Source organism: Paramormyrops kingsleyae, chromosome 19, assembly GCF_048594095.1.
Source record: "Paramormyrops kingsleyae isolate MSU_618 chromosome 19, PKINGS_0.4, whole genome shotgun sequence".
Taxonomy (NCBI): domain Eukaryota; kingdom Metazoa; phylum Chordata; class Actinopteri; order Osteoglossiformes; family Mormyridae; genus Paramormyrops; species Paramormyrops kingsleyae.
The window spans coordinates 24223667-24245326 of record NC_132815.1 but is presented as its reverse complement, the minus strand read 5'-3'; the positions used below and the strand labels follow the sequence as shown (position 1 = coordinate 24245326).

The 21660-nt window shown below is 41.8% G+C and overlaps 1 protein-coding gene across 8 annotated transcripts in view; it reads right to left on the bottom strand.

Moving 5' to 3' along the window:
• The window catches only part of LOC111836252 (leucine-rich repeat and fibronectin type-III domain-containing protein 2-like), a 78596-nt gene extending 57237 nt beyond the window's left edge, over positions 1–21359 (bottom strand). For 3 of the 8 annotated variants that reach the window (XM_023797340.2, XM_072702816.1, XM_072702818.1), the window contains exons 1-2: positions 20666–21359; positions 7525–7610 (exon numbers count right to left, since the gene is read on the bottom strand). Coding sequence is in view for 1 of the 8 variants with exons in the window: in XM_023797336.2 (XP_023653104.1) it covers positions 7095–7202 (108 nt within the window). In the remaining 7 variants the exon portion in view is untranslated. Of the gene's footprint in view, positions 1–6794; positions 6861–7094; positions 7215–7524; positions 7611–20665 lie in introns of those variants that run through there. The other 5 variants (XM_023797339.2, XM_072702817.1, XM_023797344.2 and 2 more) reach the window with 3 other exon arrangements.
• Positions 21360–21660: the final 301 nt, after the last annotated feature.

The window sequence follows — 21660 nt, the reverse complement described above, 5'->3', positions numbered from 1 at the left end:
TATTTTAAATTCTACACTTTAGTAAGCAATGGAGATGTTTCGCTATGGATGCATCATTTCTTGTTTCCGACAAACGCTTCATCGGCATTTGTCATTTTCATTGTACTCCAAAGCATTGCTGAGTACGTTATTAAAGTTATCCATCGTTAAACTAGAAGGCTTGCCAACGAATGCATTAAAAGCAGAAAGCAAATGATAACTTGATAACAAATGATAAACCCCATAAAAGCCCCTTAGACTATGCAAATAAACTTAATAAGTAATAAACCAATATCTGCTTTACACATTATCCCTACAATAGGTCCAACCATTTATTTAATTTAAATAAAACAACAAATAATAAAACAAGCACTAATGTTCCCTCGCAGGGTAATAAATCACTGAAGCTTGCATACTCCTCAAATACCCCTTGAGTATATTTCCATCATCTGTACTTCTCACGCTTCATGGGAAACTAAGAACTAGAAACCAAAAGAAAACCCTGACTGAGGAGCATAAACATAGCATGTTGGTGCCCAGAAAATAACACATGTGCATCACAGTTATTGCATCAGCTGCATCTTCATCATACCACGTCCAAATCCACACCATCTTCCACCATTTTGACATCATATATGGGGGGTGGGATCGCTGGCAGCAGATGACAGCCGGAGTAATCCCTCTAGGGCCCCCCTAGCTGACGAAAGCCCCACCGCACGCGGGAAGCATTCATGCACAAAAATCGCAGAAGTTTTAAAATTTTAACGGCTGAAAGTAGGTTAAGCACAGGCACGCCAGTGAGCAGAATCTCCCCAACCACGATAACTACCTATATTCTCAGAGTGCACTGTGCGTGCCTGCGAATGATACACACACATTGCAAGATTTTATCCACAGAAAATACAGCTGAGAAGCAAGAGAAATATGGTGGCTATACCATAATCGTTAGTATACTGATACCATGTATGCATTATATTTCATATAGACTTTGAAAATAACAGAAAAATAGTTAAATGGAAAATAATTTTACACACCAGAAGCATAGTATTCAATGGATACTTAATATGCACCAATTTTCTTTTCTTTCAGTCCACCTAAATTTAAAGCTGCAGTGCTATGCAATACCATCCCTGCTTACAGCTGCGCATTTTTGTCCAGGAAGGAACAGAAGGGAATGATGGGAAATTCACTCTCTGAGTCAAGTGACCTCACGTGCATCATGCAATATTAAACACCCCGGTGTGATGTGGGCTCGGCTTGGTTTGTTACCCAGCATGCCTACAATCAGCCTCTGAGAAAAACGAATCATATGTGTGCACTGTATGCAGCCCAGACTCCCATCCACATCCAGACACAGCATCATGCTTTTGACACGTGGACCATGTGCAACTCACTATGATCTCACATCCAGCTCAGCAAAACTCAACTCATTCACTGGCCATCAGTCACTCATGCGAATTATGACACAATCTAGATGGAATCTACAAAAAAGCACAAAGCAGAGAATCATATTTGAAACGTGGGCGGCGTGTGGCTCTGAGAGCTAGGACTCTGTGCCCGTGATCATATGGCCTCCGGTTTAAATCTTGTGATCAGCAGAGTGATTTCACTTCAAGGCCAGTTCTTACAAGGCTAACCCTGCTTTGGCAAATCTTTGTTGCTAAGTATAAAAGCATCGGCTAGATTAAAAATGCATATACTGCCATGACATACAGGGTCAGGCTCCAGGCCCAGGCTGACCCCACACTGGATAAACAGACATTAAAGATGGAGGCACTAATAATAAAAACAATGACAATAATTAAATCTGGCCTCTGCTGTCACATTGGTCTTCCTCCCACAGACTAAAACCAAGCAGGATGTTCCCCTGCCTCATGCCCTCTGCTACCTGGGAAATGCTCCACCGCGCCTCCACCACTCTTTACTTTGTATGTGTGTATATATATAATATTATACAAGAGAACATACATATATTTCCAGCACCATTCCAAAGACTTTATGCAACTAGACTGCAGTGCCACCCAAGGACGGACCATAAAGAGCTGTTAGAATGGTCCTACAGCTCTTCCCCACTGAGGAGCACTGGGTGTACCAGCAGAATGCCTGACATGGCCAGAGAGTGTGAAAGGAGCAGACAGGGAGCCCACAGAGCTGCTTAAAAGAGTGCAGAGGCCCCTCCCGTGGTCAGACACACCGCCACGGCTTCCCTCTCCCCTTTACACACTGCATGTGCCCAAGAAAGCCTTCTGAAGTGCAAATGTAATGCAATTATCGCACATAATACAGAGACGGCGTGATCCTCCTGGCTTAGAGCAAAAAGAACGCACATGATGATAACGAATTAGCCTAGCATGCAGCAGGATAATGTCAGTATCTCTGCACAGAGGATAGAAACATACAGATACACAGTGAGTCCAGTACTAACAATGTATACTAGATTTCCTATCTGCTTTTAAAGGTCATGTTTCACCCTCTTGATAACGAAACAGATTCCCTTTTTATTACAGTGCTGTGCTTTATTACAATTAAACTAGAATCATGTCGTTACATTAATTGGAGTTTTAGATGAGAATTGATGGCATGGCTGACTAACCACCTTATTGCATAGAGCACCTCCCCCCCCCCCCTTCTGATCTTCTGATTGAGAGAGGTTAACAGTCTGCTTTAGATATATGGAGGATAAAAGGAGATTACCAGGTTCGGAAAAGTAGTGATTAATAAAATCCTCAAATCTATTAGTAAGCTGGTGGTCGACCCAGCTACTTAGCAATAACGACGCTGAATACAGAAGACAGAACCATGTTACCTCGATATTTTTATACATTATTTCTAGTTTAAACATCAGCAGCTCCCCTGCTTTCACATTCGAGCGAAAGTCAGTAAATATACTGTCTGCAAAGGAATCAGAACTGAAAAAGGTAATAAAAGTTAATGACAAAATGGAACCTGCAGAGCTGCACCATTAGCACATGTACGTTCAAAGATAAAGATAGCTGACGCTATTAATACCCATTAGTGAGAAGAAATTTGTATAAATATTATTACAATACCTTTGCGGCACTACATAAATCTGACAGGTATTTAATACCTTCCCGTTAATATGTTATTATGTATTAAAAATATTAAGTAGTCCAACAAGGTGATAATGAAATGTAAAAACATTCTTCGATAATGCAGGACAAGGTGGTATTAAAACAGTTTTAGGTGACAAATAGCATTTTTTGCTGCAGTGTATAAGGCTCTTGTGAAATTGCATAATCCTCTTTACTTCAACAAGCTTACTGTCCATACTGATCTCTCTCTGTCTTCAAGGTTAATGTCCATACTGATATCCCTCCTTACTTCTTCAAGCTTACTGTCCAAACTGATATCCCTTCTTAGTTCTTCAAGCTTACTGTCCATACTGATCTCTCTCTGTCTTCAAGGTTAATGTCCATACTGATATCCCTCCTTACTTCTTCAAGCTTAATGTCCAAACTGATATCCCTTAGTTCTTCAAGCTTACTGTCAATACTGATATCCCTCTTTCTTCAAGCTTACCATCCATACTGATAGCCTTCCTTCTGTCCAGTCTGCATGAGCTGCATGCTACATCAAATTACCGATTAGCTCAGCAAACATTTTCGCCCATCACCCACTCACACAGATTCAGGTTCAAGACTATAAAAAGTAACCTTCCGTCAGGCAGATCTTCAGCCATCTGGCTATATGTTGACCATCTTAAAATGCTTTGCTCACCATCACAGATGAAAATTTTTAGTGAGCCACTCTGGGTTAAGTACCCTGACCAGATGCATAATCATCAAATCCTGGAAAAATATGCTGATTTTTTAAGTGCTTATGCTTATACGTCTTCATTCCCATCCACTATGGGACCCACAGAAGGTTTCTGCTGGGCTTCAGATGCAGGATATCTGGCTTGCCAACCTGGACCATGTGTTGATGCCTGACATTGGTGTCAGGCAGTGGGATGCTGGGGTGTGGCTGGGAACTGTGTGAATGCCATTGGGACCGAATGCAGATGTGTTCACTATGTAGGATCTTCTCTAACTAAACTACACAACCTGACTAAAATGCTGTTATTTTATCACTAAGAATAACAGGTAAAATAATCCTCGGAACAGAAATAAAGTGCAATCACGTTTTTATATTTCTTGTTATCAAATAAAAACCATCCAAATTGGTTTAGCCATTTATGCACATTTTAAGTTGCACTTCCGAATTGGGAGGTGTAAAGAGCTAGAGTACTCGTAAACTAAACCAGTAACCAGGCAAGAGGCCAAAGTAAATGGGTGAGACTAAGTGTGGAATTAACCATTTCATCAGGCTGGTAGGATAGACATGAGCCTGGAGCTACTCCAACAATCTGCATGCCAGGTGTGTATGTACAGTGTAACCTGTTAGCAGGAAAGCAGAGTGCAGCAGCCAGATGGGAGGTGTGTAAAGCAGAGATAAGTGTACAGCAGGCTGTGGGCTCAGCTCCCAGGTGGGGCGACCAGACCCAGAACGCAAATGGATACCCAGGAACTAGAGCATCCGGGAAAAGAATGCGGTGATACCCAACATGCAGAAACATTACCCCTGCTAACCAAATACATACTGGTGATATAAGGGACGAAACTACACTGGTGGAACAAAAGTGTCCTTAAACATTCATCATCAATGCTCTGGATTCATGTTAAAAGGCACAAATCTGAAAGAGTCTATGGTTCCACAGGTTAAGACAGGCTAGCTTGCGATTGGAAGGTCACTGGTTCAAATCTTTAGCCTGGCAGATTGATTTCACCATCAGGGAAGGCCCTTAACCCCAATTGCTCCAGGGACTCTGGCTGACCTTGTTCTCTGATCCTCACTTGTACATTTCTTTGGACAAAAGCGCCGGTTAAATTAAAATAAATAAATAAATAAACTTGGACCCCAGGGCCAAATTACCATCTAAGACGGCAGTGTTCACGCAACCTTAGTTTGACATTGTAGGCGCAATGTAATAGCATGGGTCCAGGCAAGCCAAATGATTTCGCAAGGGTGTCTGCGCACCAGCAAAAACGTTATATACAGTACATGCCCCAATTTAGCATAGTCTCTGTTGAAACTGAGAAAATTAGCTGAAAGCCAGGAGGATCTCTGATAGTGTAGGACAGGACAGTTAATTCCTGTGTTAAAAGTCTGACACCTGTGTAAGGGTCACACTTCACTGGAACGAATGCAAGTGTGCACGAACCCCTCAGAGACTGCTACTGGGCTCTCCAGCTAATTCAATGTACTGCATTTTCGATGAGCAGTTTTTAGCCAGAAAATCAGGAATTTGCTGCTACATTTGGGGTGTGGAGTAGATCAATAGGCAGACTGCTCTGCCTTTTTTGGGCCACAGCGTGTCAGAAAGATGCTGGGTGGCGAAATGCATGAGGAGGGTCGTCTTTGAATGACTAAACAGCGGGAACAGACAGCATTTAAAGAGAAACAGCACGTTTGATGCAAGGGGCTGCATTAGTTCAACTGAGGTATTTTCTCAGCATAATATAATGATTTAAAAATGTACTCTGTAACCAAAATGGAGTTAAATTAGCTTTTACCAAAATGAAGGGCCATGATTACCAGCTCTCTGTACAGGTAAATGATTTAAAAGCAAACAGGACAGAAACACAGCAGTCTTCACAGCATGTCGGTTCGTAAATGTCCTGGTTTTCAAAACTTTGGGATCAGGCTTGGAGGACGCTCTGTATGTTGTATTGTGTGTAGAAGATACCCGACATGGAATGTAATTTAACAGGTAATCACGTTCAAAACATTTCAGCCTTCAATTTTTCAATTTTTTTCCTTTAAAGATTGTTGATAAATACACATTTTACAACTGGGAGATTCCAGGGCGGCACCAGGAGTGGGCTGACGGGGATTAAGCCCCAAAAAATCAATTCTACAATCTGTCATGGCGTTATGATACGACAGTATCTGGGCTAAAGACGTGGGTATCCTCTGACCCCAAAAGCGCCCCCTGCTGGCAGAGCAGAAGCAGGTGTGCGGTGTACTGAAGTCTTCGGTTTACCATCAGACTCACAGATCGCTGCCGTTCTCTAATGTTTGTTAATCACCGACTCAAGTAAAACGATTAAACGATGGTGCTTAAATGTCAGTGGTGTGAGAGGCAAGCTACATAGGAGGTGAGCGTGACTCGGCCATTTGCTGTCACCGCGAGATAAAACAAATATCAGACGATGACATAAAATGGTAATGCTTATATAATTTTAGGACATTTATCTTACTTAGCACTACAAACATGACAGAGTTTTGCGGTTAATATGTTTCTCTGATCATCCTGGCCCTGCCAGGTATATTTATTGGTGTATTTATCTTGTTCTGACTTGCAGCTGCTGCTTAGGGTTTCGTATCTGTAAGGAGCAGCAACACCCCATCGCTTACATATTGCAAGCCAAGGTGCTGCACTAGCGGCGGGGAAAGTCTTCCATATCTACACATACAGGGCTTTAATATATCGAGAGCGCACGCAGCGATATTCCGGGTCACTCCCTTTATGTAATGCTTTGAAATAGATTCAGCTTAATAATGGTAATATCACCCTCTTTGTTAAGCTAAAGAAGGGAATCCTGCAGTCCTGTCAAAAGACCTTCTAGGAAGGAATTATACATTTTATATATAAACAGGCGTTATATTTATCTTTACCGCTGAGGGTATTCTTTTACCTAAAGCCACTATGGGCCACTCAAAGAGCTAAAGTAGGTCACATTATGTATTATTAAGTACTTAATATACTTAAAACTGTATATAAGAAATTTCAAAAAAAATTATGCATATGTTACCTATTAATTCTGTGTGTGATCCATATATGACACAAGGTTTTTTTATATCCAGGGGAGGCTACAATTCTGGAAAAAAGGAGGACAATCTGCTGTAAAGATCCTATCTGGCCCCTTTTCTCATATTTGAGCAGGTGGCTAAATCAGCACTGCCTGCAACATGAAAGCAAATGCAATCAACCTTAAAACAATCTTGATCTAATAAACAGAGGAGCTCTCTCATGAGGATCAGTAACTAAATAAAATGCAATCATGTTCCTCCCGCAGCAGATTTTAATCTATTTCTTAGTTAGTTCGACTTACTCTCTCTGCACTCTTCCAGCTGCCTAACTGGCAGGCTTGATTGGTGGTGTTGCGGAGTCCTCCTTGCACCAGGAGTGGCTCATGCACCGGCTGAGTGTTTGAATCCATCACTTCCCCTCTCTGTCACGTAATACACATCTCGCCTTATTTTGAGGCACTTGTGCAAGTTGCTGACTGTCAACACCACTCAGCATAGCATGCATATTCCATCAGTTTTCCCCAAAAATGTCTCAGACTTCCCGACTGTTATGAGTTTGGTATATTTAAGAAAGGTTACCGTTCCTGTGATTGTACGATAAGATGCATTTCAGTATCTGGCTCACTAACAATAAAGACTCCATTTGCTTTGCTGCTGCAAGCTTGCAGAAAGAGGAGAGTAGATGAACGTGTGGGGGAGGCGGCGGGTTTGAGAACCAGGCCCTTCACTCACCTGTGATTAACCACGTGAATGAAGCACAGCTACCAGGCCGTCATCCAGAACGGAAGCAATACTCAGGCTCTTGTGGTTTTTCCATCCTGCGTGTAGAAGTGAGAAGCTTTGTCTTGTGCCGTCTTCAGACTTCATAAAAGTGGCCATTAAACTAAATACCCATTTAAATCAGCTGCCAGTGCTACCTGCAAACGCAGCGCAGGTCAGCTACAGCTACCGAGTGCCACAGCGTTCCTGAGGCTAGCCCAGAAAAACCTACAAAACAGCGTGCAAGGTGGCCATCAGCCTCATTATCCGTTTAAAACACAAACAAAAACTAGCGATTAGCATAAACAAACCCGAGTGATTAATTTGTTTGGAACCCAACAGATTTGGAGATTAAGAGTCCTTGTTCAATTTCGCCACACAACTGTCAGAGGACTTTCTGCCTGTTCTGTTGTATGCTCGAGGAATTTGTACTCGATTCAGTGACATCAACCATTATGCAGCTATTTTTAAGAACATGGGGAACTTATTGTGTTGGATGTGATCTAGCTACTATTTCTGGTCATTGCTGGCAAGCACGTTAAGCATCGTATGACTGTAGCGTTTGTCTTTGTTTATTATTAGGGATGGGACTGAAAGAATAAGAGACTATAACTACTTCAATGGTCATCTATGGTATCAGTGATATACTGTATCGCCCAAATGTTTTTACATCAGGCTACTGCACTGGCTGCTTACCACTGCATGTGAAACCTTTCTGCAGTAAAGAAAAGAGACAGATTTTCACTTGGTTAAGTCATTATCGGCATGGATCACACCAATCCTCTACGTCTCACTGACAGCTACATTAACAAGGCTTGTTGACAATGCAGTGAACAGCTTCTGCCTCAATCCTGGGATCGGACAGTGTGGTGCGGTGCTTTGACAGGGACTCTGCATTCCCAAGAAACCATTCACATCCATTACCAAAGAATTCAGGAAAAATAACAGTGAAGTCCAATAGATCTGCAGTGGAGTGTACAAAGCTGTATAGTTTACTACAGTGTTTACTGATCATTGTTTATTATTTATGACACGGTATCGTTAATTATTTACTGTCTATTAATGTATATATATCTTTTTCACTATATAAATGTGTGTGCTGTGCTACTACAAACTTGAAATCTTCTCCTTCATTTATTAATGAATTAATCAACGTGTTATGTTGGGTGTAAACTTATATTTGGCAATAAATACAAATAAAGCAAGCAGATATACATCAAGACTGGTGTTTATTTAGCCTGTGTTCTCAGGTGTGGGAAGGGGGAAGCGCTGTTCTCTGTGGAGGGGGCTGCCCACACGTGCCCGCTGTCGTGTCCTGCGGTACCTGCTGCTGCTGGCTTTCAGACTGTCTCTGCCCTGTTAGCCGCTCCTCCAAATAAGCTCAAAGGGGACCTGTCTTTGTCTCGCCTTCTCTTTCTTTTAGGCTTTCTAACCTTTGTCTGCCTCCCCTGAGCCTCGAAATACTTTCTCTTGCTCTATGTGTGACCATAATTCGCCATTATATTTTGTGAATCTGGTCTTATCTTGTTTTATTCTATTGCTGGTAGTTTTTTTTTTCAATCTGTGTTTTTGCTGTGACTATGTGCATGGTGACATGCATATCCTTATAAGAAAAATACCAGCATTAAATAAATGTTATATAAGAAAACACCATCATTAAACCTGCCCCTTAATGGGTGATTTTCACCTCTTTGAATACAGAAGTTATTTGTATCACAAATGGGGATTGTAACGAAGTGAATATGAGCTCATATAAAGGGTAATATATATTACACACATCAACAGTGAACACTTAAACGAATGAACAAAAATGTTTTTATCTTTTATTTTTTTGTAATTGTAATTGTATGAGAAATGTTTAAAATGGGGAGGATTTATGGTCCGAAAGACATAAATGTTCCTCTGTCTGCTCTTCCCCTACGAAACACCGCATGCGGTGTCTGCTCTTCCCCTACGAAACACCGCATGCAGACTCTGCTCTTCCCCTATGTAACACCGCATGCAGACTCTGCTCTTCCCCTACGTAACACCGCATGCGGTGTCTGCTCTTCCCCTAGGTAATACTGCTTGCAGAGTCTGCTCTTTCCCTACGTAACACCGCATGCAGACTCTGCTCTTCCCCTACGTGACACCGCATGCAGACTCTGCTCGTCCCCTACGTAACACCGCATGCAGACTCTGCTCTTCCCCTACGTGACACCGCATGCGGTGTCTGCTCTTCCCCTATGTAACACCGCATGCGGTGTCTGCTCTTCCCCTACGTAACACCGCATGCAGACTCTGCTCTTCCCCTATGTAACACCGCATGCGGTGTCTGCTCTTCCCCTACGTGACACCGCATGCGGTGTCTGCTCTTCCCCTAGGTAATACTGCTTGCAGAGTCTGCTCTTTCCCTACGAAACACCGCATGCGGTGTCTGCTCTTCCCCTAGGTAACACCACATGCGGTGTCTGCTCTTCCCCTAGGTAACACCGCATGCGGTGTCTGCTCTTCCCCTAGGTAACACCGCATGCGGTGTCTGCTCTTTCCCTACGAAACACTGCATGCGGTGTCTGCTCTTCCCCTAGGTAACACCGCATGCGGTGTCTGCTCTTCCCCTAGGTAATACTACTTGCAGAGTGTACATCCTCTTGTTGAGTTGACATAGCAAGAAGGCTGAGGCCAGTGATACAGATCAGTTTTCTTTCTAATTCTGATTTCTGACCTTCACAAGTTAGGAAGGGTTTGGCTCATATGCATTGCTCCAGAGCGTTCTTTTTCATTTTCTACCCAAATATACATTCATACATTGATAGGATCGAAACTTGGATTTTTCCCAGCTACCAGCTAAACATTCACGCAGTACACGATCAAGGGCAATCTACTGAAAACCACTGGGCTCCAGTTAGGGGTCTATCACATGCCACACGCTCAAACACATTTGGAGAGGCCAATCTGCATGCCTTTGGGCTGCAGGAGGGCGCTTCTCCAAGACGGGGAGAACATGCAAACGCCACACACACAGTGGCAGGTGGAGCCAAATCCCCGGCCCTAGAGGTCACAGTGCCACCTGCTCAGTCATCCTGCTGCTCTGCTCGCATGTTTCCCCATTTCTCCGTAAGACTGAGAGTTGGTCTCCTCTTCCGGGCCAGCTGCCCCTGCAGCTCTTTTAGTAGGTAATGCCGGTCATTTCTGACAGCTTCATTCTGGTCGGATTGTAGGTGAGTCTTATTTAAGGCTGAGGGTGGAGTGGTGGCTCTGAGGCTAGGGATTTGTGACAGCAATCAGGAGGTTGTTGGTTCAATAGTTCAAATCCCATGTATGCCAAGAGTGCTTCTACTCTGTTAGGCCCTTGAGCAAAGCCCTTAACCTGCAGTTGCTTCATCCTGGGTATGATGTTAATGTACATCCAGCCCTATAAGGAGGCCCTTCAACTTACAGGGAATAACTTGGGGGTTGGTGGCAGGATTGGCACTCCAGCCACTGGGGGAAAAAAAAAAACTCACAGGTCCATTCTGACTAGTGTGGTGCTGAAGTATCACCCACCGCACGGCTGCACTCAGGCTCTCATTCCTGAGGTGGTTTGTCATGTGGTGGGTGCAGAAACACACTGTGATCAGTACCTGCTCCTTGCCTCTGCCTTATTTAAACACATGGAAAATAGGATACCTATTATGCGGAAGCAGCCTAATTCTCTTCAGTATGCATTTCTTGCATGTTTAACAAAGCTGTGCATTATATTTTAACATAATTCTACACAAAAGTGTTACGTTTCTTAAGTCTTTTTTCCAGCTGTATTTGGGTAATTAAGCATCTATCCAGTGTCCATTGGTTCTATAATGGAATCATTATAAAGTCATCACACTAATTTGTTTGCTTAGTATTAGTTATATTCTAACTCTTTTTTTCAATTGTACACAGAGATACAGGCAGTGATATATTAGTGGCATGATATATTGATTAACATCATTATTGGCCAATGTTTGCTAAAAATCAAGACATCAACATCGGTCCAGTGTGTCAATCTTGGTCAATACTGCCAGCCGATATTTAGACTTGACAGGTTAGCTTCTTATCGGTATCGGTATCGGTTATCGGTTATCAGTATCGGTTATCGGTATCGGTTATCGGTATCTGTAACATTAGACAAAAATATATTGGCTATCGGTATGGATCAAAATTTCCATATTGGTACCCCACTACTTTCAGTGTCTGCACAGATATTGTGGAAGATTGTGGCATAAAGTCCTGCCACATGACCAGGACAGAGGCAGAGGAGAGCAACACAGAATAGCGCACAAAATGCTGATGAATAACCCACTAAAAAATCCCAAATAAAAAGAAAAAGAACATTTTCAAATAAAACAATGCACAAGACATTTAAATAAAACCCTAATACCCTAGGCCCACACATACGCTAACACTACACTTTTAGTATCTGCTCGGCTGACCCCAAATAAAGTGCTAACTAATGAATTAATCCAATCATGGATGGCTGGGTTTTATTAATCGAGGGGTCTTTGGGAATGAAGCAGGTAATCAATCGCCATGCTACCACAAACAATAACTCAAACCTAGCCGTGATATTGCTGTGTGTGCCGCTGGGTCCGGATCCCTGAAATCATCCAAGCCCATATAAGGACAGCTGCCGGTGTGCTCCAGGGTGAAATGGTATCGGTTTTCACTCAGATCCATTCACTTTTGAGTGAGGCAAGATCACGATGTCGGTTTTGTCCAGATTTCCTGACAATGATCACGTTTGACAGGACTGTTCCAGGAATGACATTCTGATAGCACATTTCTCTTAGTCCGAGGATCTTTTCCAGCACCCGACCTAATAAATCAGAGCCACCAATGGGACCACTGTGGTCTAGTTGTTGCTATAAAACACATTTTTGGAAAAGTCCAAAGGGTAAAAGATAAATAAGGGAGGGTAAAAAAAAGGCTTTGTTCTTCATGCCTACAGAAAAGCTGCGCTGACACTGTAGTCTTTATCTGGCTTCAACAGGTCCACATCTCTCTCTCTCTCTCTCTCTCTCTCTCTCTCTCTCTCTCTTTCTTTGTCTCCTCCCTCCTGATTCATCTTTATTTCTCCACATCTTCAACCACCTCACATAAGAAGTACCCCTTCTACTATAGCTGGGACTGGAGATGAATTTAGCGACCAGAAAATAACTTATTTTCTTGGTCATTAACTTTTCAGACCAATGACATTTCCTGTGGCTTATGTACAGCTAATATGCGAATGTCATAACATGTAGTTGCATTAGTTAACTTGTTCAAGATCGTTTAAAATTGCTAAGAACATTCACAATGACTGTGACCCTGCACCCCAGGTGTGCTGCTGGTGTCCATACAGGTGTCCTTTTAACTCTGATTAACCTCTCAGCAAAATTAAATTAATAATTGCCCTCAAATTATACAGAGATGATTGTGGGAATGACTGTGGTAACCTGTAGTCTTTAGTAGAAGCATTCTATTGCATGAAGATGACTATGCACATCAAGCAAGCATGGTGAAATAATGAGGTTTAAATTTGACATTTCTGTAGCAAACCCACAATTATGCTAAAAACAAATTGGGGTGAGTTTTTCAAACATTTTGAAAACAGTGGTAAATACTCTTTCTATCCTCTGACCAAAGGGCAGGAATTCAGCCATGTGTACTGTATAGCTTGACCTATCCAACAGCAATGCATGTCTTAATGCAGTAATTCTGCTACTATACTCATATGGCTCCCGCTTCTTGTGATGCGATGTTTATCTAACTCCTCAAGGTAAACAGTGTAACAAATAAATAAATAAAACAAACGCTAACACTTAAATGCAAGTTCTCTTCTATGATTAGCAATAAGCCTTCGGGGACCTATGAGTGAATTTTGAATAACTGGTTTTGACCTGAATCTTGCCACTATTGATTCAAACAGCACTCATACAATGCCATCATGTTGTTTTACAAATAAAATAAACATTAAGAAATACTGCTGAGTATCTAATACTTTCTAAAAGATGAGTGAACTAGTTCTTGCTTGGTCCCATGGTATGGTGAATGTATAACCTATTTGTCAACCATTTTAAGAGCCCTGTGCTGTGATTTTCTGTCCCCATGGTATTGTTCAGGGCTGTAAAATAATTTAGAATGATTCTGAATTAATGATTTAGTCATTACACTTCATTCTGTAAGAGAAGGCAGCAGCTCCGTCGAGGTTTCATTTCAGCATGTGACTGGGTGTCACGCTGGAGGATAATCCACCTTGCATCTTCACTACACCATCGGCTTATACTGTAATTAAGGTGCTCGACATATGAAACAATGTGAGCAGGACATCTCACACAGTGTGTACAAGAAAAGCACAACGGTGAGTGTCAGGGAGATTTTTCAGAGGATGTCCTAGATCCGGCCACAGGAAACATGTAAAATGTTAAAGTTCTGAGGCAGGTAATTAGGGGGTGTTTTACAAGACGGAGATTTTAAAAGACTTTGCAAATGGTGTTATGCAGCAGTCTGACAGCCAGATGTATTGCCCTGTTAATCCTTGGTGAGGCACAGTGGCCAAAAGATAGAGAGAAATGACAGAATAATGAGAAGATAAAGAGAAGCAAAGATGAAGGAAATTAAGCTGACTCTAGCACAGGGAATTCTGATTGGACATCCAAACAGCAGCAAGTCAGCTGACCACAAAGCAAGCACTAAGGACAGTGCACAGCAAACATCCCCCAGATTCATAGCATATATACACTGTTATTTACTGTATTTACTGAGAGAACCATCCAGCAATGAGACAGAACATACTCCAAGGCCTCTCAAGCATCCAACAAACACCATTTCACCCCAGTGACAGATTCCCAAGCAGGAACTGACATTCGACAATTAAGCAAACTAGCAAAAAAGACACAATTGCCTTTTGTACTCTTAGTGTGCTAGAAATTTATTTATTAAATGTATTATCTTGTAATATAAATAACTATCATTTGATATTGATGTTGCTATAGGTGCACAAAGTAATAGACCAAAAACAGTTGCCATCAGCATATTAAATTTCTATGAATGGAATCCTAGATTGTAGCTATATTACCGTCTACATTTCAGTGGTATCCTATACTGCAGCAAGTAGAAAATATGAACTGGAAAAGGTTTCCATGTATACATAATTACTGAAACATCTGAAGACCATCCTTCATTCAAACAAAGAAATATACATACAGGGATTGTGAGCCTGCAAGTGAAAAGCCCTGCAGTCATTTTCCTCATTTTACACTGGCATTTATTTCACTCCACAGCTATGAGCAAATGTATATTCAGATCATTTTATTCCTGGGTCTCTAAATTATATTGCATGAGTCTTGTTGGCTTTAACTATTTCACTACCTCTAAATATATTAACACCGGTTTGTTCATCTTAAGGAGATTTTGTACTTTTAGTAATTTCTAGGAATAGAATTTAATTGACTTAATTTCAGTTATGCTGGAGCATTTTTCATACTGGAACATTAGCACATACCACTTGAAACAATTAGCATTGTTTAACATTCTTTTAACTAAAGCAGGTTTCCAGATTACATTTTGCTTTTCTAGATTAAAAAAACAAACTAATCCAGTTTCCTGCCTACAGTAATGACTTAGGCAGTCAAAGAATATGTTTAAAGGTGTCCGTCTTGGCATCTTGGCATTAAGTGTACATTTACTCAGAGGAAAAGATGCACATTTTAACATTACAACAATTAACATTATGGCAAATGAACAGTAACAGTGACACAATAAAAACTAACAAGAATTTCTATTGTTCTCCAAAAAATTGTTGATAACTTGTTGGATGGCTAGATGAACACCGCTTCAGTTCCCAAACCTCTCCTCAGGGGCACCTCAGCCATTCCATGTGTTGGTTACATTTCAACTCTCTTAATCAATTTACTTAATTAGTTAAATAACGCAGGGAGATATTGATTAGCTAAACATGGTGTGCTAGTAGATTAGTCAAGGAATAGTTACTGCAAATGATGTGGTGTCATTAGGAGAGATTTTGAAATAGCTAAGCTGACACACTAAAAAAAACAGATTACCATAGTCTTACACCAACATGAAGATCATTTACACATCATTTTGACTGCCTACGACTTTTGTACGGCACTATATGTTTATAAAATGTACTCAAGTATCTGTTCTGAGTCCACCTGGGTGCCAAAACCCACATCAGTGCATTGCTAATTAGTTTCCATAAGCTCAAAGTTGTATCACACAACCGCAATGCCACAGTATGCAAAATACTGCTTCAAAGGGTCTCCGGAAAACCATATGTGCTCCTCTTTCTTAGCGCTAGTGGACATGGCCATCTGGTTTCCTCAGACACAAATAGCTGATTTAATTAACAATGAATCTGCATGTGGAATTCACAAAGTCAACCACATAAATCTAACTGGGAGCTCGCAAAATCAAACCATAACCCGCCTATCCCAATAGCTGACAAGCCCAACTTCATAAGAAGTAAGAAGGATTGCTGCTGTGGACAAACTCACAATAGCAAAATCAGATGGAATTATGTGAGAAAATCTATTTTGTACAAATCGTGACAGATGAAGGGACATTTGCTGCTCTGAAATGTCATAGTACTTCGAGCTGTAATTTTTTTTTTTTTTTACGAAAGGCTAAAAGTATGTCCTGGCAACGCAAAAGTCAGCTGTAAGTATATTACGGACATATCTGCAGTACCTTGATGTGAGGGTGACTGCTTAAACAGCAGACAACAAGATATGATGGAGAGGATCTAGAGCTTGCTCCTAAATGGCTCCAGAATACCTTCCTACAGTCCTTAAGCAATTAGGCAATTTACACGTTAAGTGGTCATGTCTTCATTAGGATAGAAAAGAAGAATCGAGCAAGAATCTCTTTGGCACATGTCATCTTACGAACCAGTTGGCAAGGAGTATCTAATGTGCAAAAATGATTATGATCAATTCAGGAGTTTCCGTTATATCCTTGTGCCAAGTACTAAGTTATGCAGATTCTTACTACAGACGATTCCTCAGCTTAATTTTGATGCCAAAAACCAAGATGAGAGCTGAAGTGAAGTTGAATTTGAATCGACAGCCATTATAAGGGCAATCTTTGGAAGGTGACTCATTTCACTGCAATAAGAGTGGTGTTTAATTTTCATACAGCAGTTCAAAAGCTGGCGTATTGTATTTGGTATCGACAATCACCCCACTTTGCTACCCTTCATCAACACATAATGAGTCTGATCAACTGGGCCGGCCTAGAGTATCATAAGAATACAGTCACAGAATTACACTGTTATCAGACCCAAGCCATCATGCGAGATACCTCTGGCTTTAGGCCATCCACACCCACACACATGACCACACAAAAACACCCACATAAACTCACAAAACACACTCAAGCACCTACAGCCGCCCTGAGATGTACGAACACCAATACAAAAATGCCTCCAAAGATATATACTAAATATACAGTACAAACACATACACAATATGGACAAAAGTATTGGGACACATGGCCATTACACCTACAGGAACTTTTATGACATCCCATTTTAAATCCGTCCATTCATTTTCTGAAACTGCTTGTCCTATTTAGAGTCCTGGGGGGGGTCTGGAACGTATCCTGGAAGCTATGGGTGCCTCCCCCTTCTTCTGAAATCCATAGGCATCAATATGGAGTTGGTCCCCCCTTGCAGCTGTAACAGCTCCCACTCTTCTGGGAAGGCTTTCCACAAGATTTTGGAGTGTGTCTGCGGGAATTTTTGCCCATTCATCCAGAAGAGCATTTGTGAGGTCAGGCACTGAAGTTGGATGTGAAGGCGTGACTCACAATCTCCATTTTAGTTCATCCCAAAGGTGTTTGATCAGGTTGAGGTCAGAGCTCTGTGTGGGCCAGTCAAGTTCTTCCACACCAAACTAATCCAACCATGTCTTTGTGGACTTTACTTTGTGCACTGAGGCACAGTCATGCTGGAACAGGAAAGGGCCGCCTTCCTCAAACTGTACCCACAAAGTTGGAAGTATAGAATTGTGCAAAATGTCTTGGTATGCTGAAGCATTAAGAGTTCCCTTCACTGGAACTAAGGGGCCAAGCCCAGCCCCAGAAAAGAAGCGTGATTTGTTACTCCACAGAACATGTTTCCACTGCTCCAGAGTCCAGTGACAGTGTGCTTTACACCACTCCATCCAACACTTGGCATCATGCTTGGTGATGTGAGGCTTGCATGCATCTTGGCATCATGCTTGGTGATGTGAGGCTTGCATGCATCTTGGCATCATGCTTGGTGATGTGAGGCTTGCATGCATCTTGGCATCATGCTTGGTGATGTGAGGCTTGCATGCATCTTGGCATCATGCTTGGTGATGTGAGGCTTGCATGCATCTTGGCATCATGCTTGGTGATGTGAGGCTTGCATGCATCTGCTTGGCCATAGAAGCCCATTCCATGAAGTACAGTTTTTTGCTTTTTTTTTTTTTTTTTGCTGGATTTGCTTAATTCCAGAAGAGGTTTGGAATTATATTGGAGTTCAACAGAGCGTTGGCGACTTTTGTGCACTATGTGCCTCAGCACTCGGTGACCCGCTCTGTTACTTTACATGGTCTGCTACTTCATGGCTGAGTTTCTGTTGTTCCTAAATGCTTCCACTTTGCAGTAATAACACTTACAGCTGACTGTGGAATATCTAGCAGGGAAGAAATTTCACAAACTGACTTATTGCAAAGGTGACATCCTATGACAGTACCACGCTTGAATTCACTGAGCTCTTCACAACGACTCATTCTTTTCACAAATGCTCTTAAACCCGACTGCATGGCTAGATGTTTGATTTTATACACCTGTGGCAATTGGCCTGAATGAAACGCCAGAATTCAGTGATTAAGAGGTGTGTCTATGTATTATTTCTAGACCAATTCATCAGATGGTTTTATCAAAGGAGGTTAAAACAGAGAAAGCAGGGTCTATGAAGCATTTGGGGTTAAGTGCCTTACTAAGGGTCCCAATGGTAAAATCTCTCTACTGACTATGGGATTTGAACCAGTGACCTTCCAATAACAAACTTCTAAACTACAAAGCCACAAACTGACCCAAGTGAATATACAAATATTTAATATACAGTTCTATGATGACATACTGCAGTTTTCACGGACACACCTACCGCTGGTTCACTCCCATGTTAAACACACATTCCTACCACACATGCAGGGAATACTTTGTCCCTCTTTCCCTTTACAGGTACGTACCCCCACATCCAGCACACACACTGACTGCTCAGTCAACATTAAATCTTTCCTGGAAAAACCTATCCAGCAAAAGATGACCTTGAAGCTCTTCTGATTTGCGTAGGTAACGAGCCCAGAATCATCTTTCTGTACATTCCTGTGGCTTTGTGACACTTCTGTAAGCTCGATTTTCAAAGGGCCAGTGTTACATCTGCCTTCATTCTGACAGTTTAATCAAGACTTAATCAGGGAAAGAAAGAAACTCCACATATTCTCCAGGCAAACATTTAAGATGGACTGCAATGCTTCCACTTCTGGCCAGTGTTGCACAGCTTGGAATGAGAAGTTCAAGCATGGTATCAAGTTATTTTTAGGTGACACTTGCATAAAAATACATGAACGCCCTGCCAACTAAGCAAGTCTCTAGGGTCTACAGTTAGCCATTTCTCCATCTGGATGAGGTGAACGGATGGGACCGGGTGACATGAAACAGGCACGCAGCCCACTCTCGTTTCCTGAAACCAGGATATGGGTTACAGAGTATAGATTATGGGTTGCAGACCGTCTGACTGTAATTGGCCTGAATGGTATAAAGTGTTGTTATATACCTCTGCCCTTGTTCTCTATGCCACAGTAGAACTGGTCTTCACACAGACCAGCGGTGGCCAATCTTATCTGCAATGGGCTGGTGTGTATGCAGGTTTTTGGGATAACCTGTAGGTCAGCTGTTCAAACCCAGGTGTGAGGACTCTTCAGCCAATCAGTCCTATAATTAGTAATCTAATTAGGGAGTTGTAGCGAAAACCCGCATATATACACAGCGCGGCCCTTTGCGGACAAGATTGGCCACCCCTGACACAGACTGTCGTAATTATACTATCCATGGTCCTGAAACATGTGTCTCCAGACTGGTTGTGATTTTTAAAAAACGGTGTTTAAGAAGCTGTATTTCAGCTTGACGATCCCATGGAGGAGTGTCTTATCAATAAGGAAGGCATCTCACACCAATCTGTATGCATCTGTAATTATGATTCCGTTTACCATTCACGATTTCCTAAATGTACAGACCCGCATCCTAAAGCGGACGCAGTGTCAATGGATTTTTATGATTTATATATGTTTCATAGAAGTAAGCTTTCTGCATCACTCTCTCTCACACTCACGCCCACACATTTAACTTGTTGCATGTACAGGAAATTCATTTTAAAACGTGAAACGATAGATGTGTTCACATATTTAGAGTTAGAGTAAACTCCTGCTCATAGTACGATGTCCCCAATGCAGGGCGGTCAGGGTACAGCACGGGGTTGTTACTGCGTAATGCGTATACAGATCAGACGGGCGACCAAGATAATGTTTATGCACCCCTGATACCACTGACAAGCCGTATTAATCCCACTTCCTCCAACCTTTACTACCCACGTAAGGAAAAAAACTCATCATTAACAACAAACAAATCCGAATTTCATCCATACAACTTCGAATCATTTTAGATTTCTCTGAAAGGGCTCAACTCTCACTAAGGATTTTTCTTTAATCTCAATATATAACGCACTCTTCGCCAAGTATTAATGGTTATGCAAATTAAAGAAGGAATCCTCAGTTTTGCTCTTAGTTTAAAAAAATATTTCCTTTCGTGTTATAATTCATATATCCCTAATACAAGTGTATTCACAAAAATAAAACATATATGGTTTGCGGAGTGAAATTTAGCTTATTATTTCTGTCACAGGTTAATACTATTTACTTCGACAGTTTAGTCGCCAAAGGGCTTCCTTTCACTGTTTCCAGACAGATTGAGACAGCTTTTAAGGCGAAAAAAAACGCCAGCCTGTGCTCCAGACAAATCCACTTGGAAAACACCATAAAGCTCCTTATACATAAATCTTCAGGCGTGCATCAGCAAACCTCCACCTTACCTTGATAAGCGTTTTATCTACTGCGTCCTATCGAGATCTCACATTCTCCAAGCACGGATTTACTCCGGGGCATCCATCCTCTTCTTTTTTGGAAACAAAATGCGAACCGAGCGATGCTCATCCTTCTTGTAGCCCTCGCCGCAAACAGGGCTAAGACTTCCGTAGTTTTTCACAAGTGCAGTTGAGTTGAAATCGCCCTAAACCGGCCCCCTTGCCCGCAAACAACACAGTTTCTCCAACGGGTTAGTCGCCCTTAAGGATCCGGCAAATATTTCGTATAACGAGATTTTTTTCTTTATCCCGACGCGGTCTTCAATCAGCGTTCGCTATGATCTTGCGGAGTGAGGAACATTTCGTTTGTCTGTCTCGTATAAAAAACGAATATCAGCACAGGGGGGCAAAAAAGAAAAGCAGATGTTTGAAATCATTTTTGACCAAACGAATTCAGATCCAAATCCACGAAGGAGAAATGGGCAGAACGGCAGCCGCAGCGGATAAAACGTGAAAGGGGCATGTTAAGACACTCTCTGAGCGCCCCAGTCTTCAGACTGCACAGCGAGCCTGCACCCCGTATGCAGAAGAAACATCCACACGCACACGTGTATAGTCGTCCTCTGTCCTTCAGTAGCAGAGATATGCAAGCAGGAACGGACATCTTCATTAACTTTTTGCCTTAGAACATTAAGACTTTCATTTTAGTTTATTACGTATGCATTAGAAAAATCCAAACATCTGACATCGATTGGGACTGACTGTACATTGGCGTGGATTAATAGACGAATAATCTCAATTAATTGCAATTCCTGGGAGTTAATTCATAGTTATTTTAATAGCTCCATTGTCTGGTGGGTTATCTGTCTAGGGGCTTATCTGTGTTATGAAGTTTAGAAATATAGTATGTGATAATATATTTATCATTCGGTAGGATGTGACATGTACTGCAGAGTGGGCTGTATGATTATGCAGGGGTTCAGACCAATCCAATTATGTCAGAC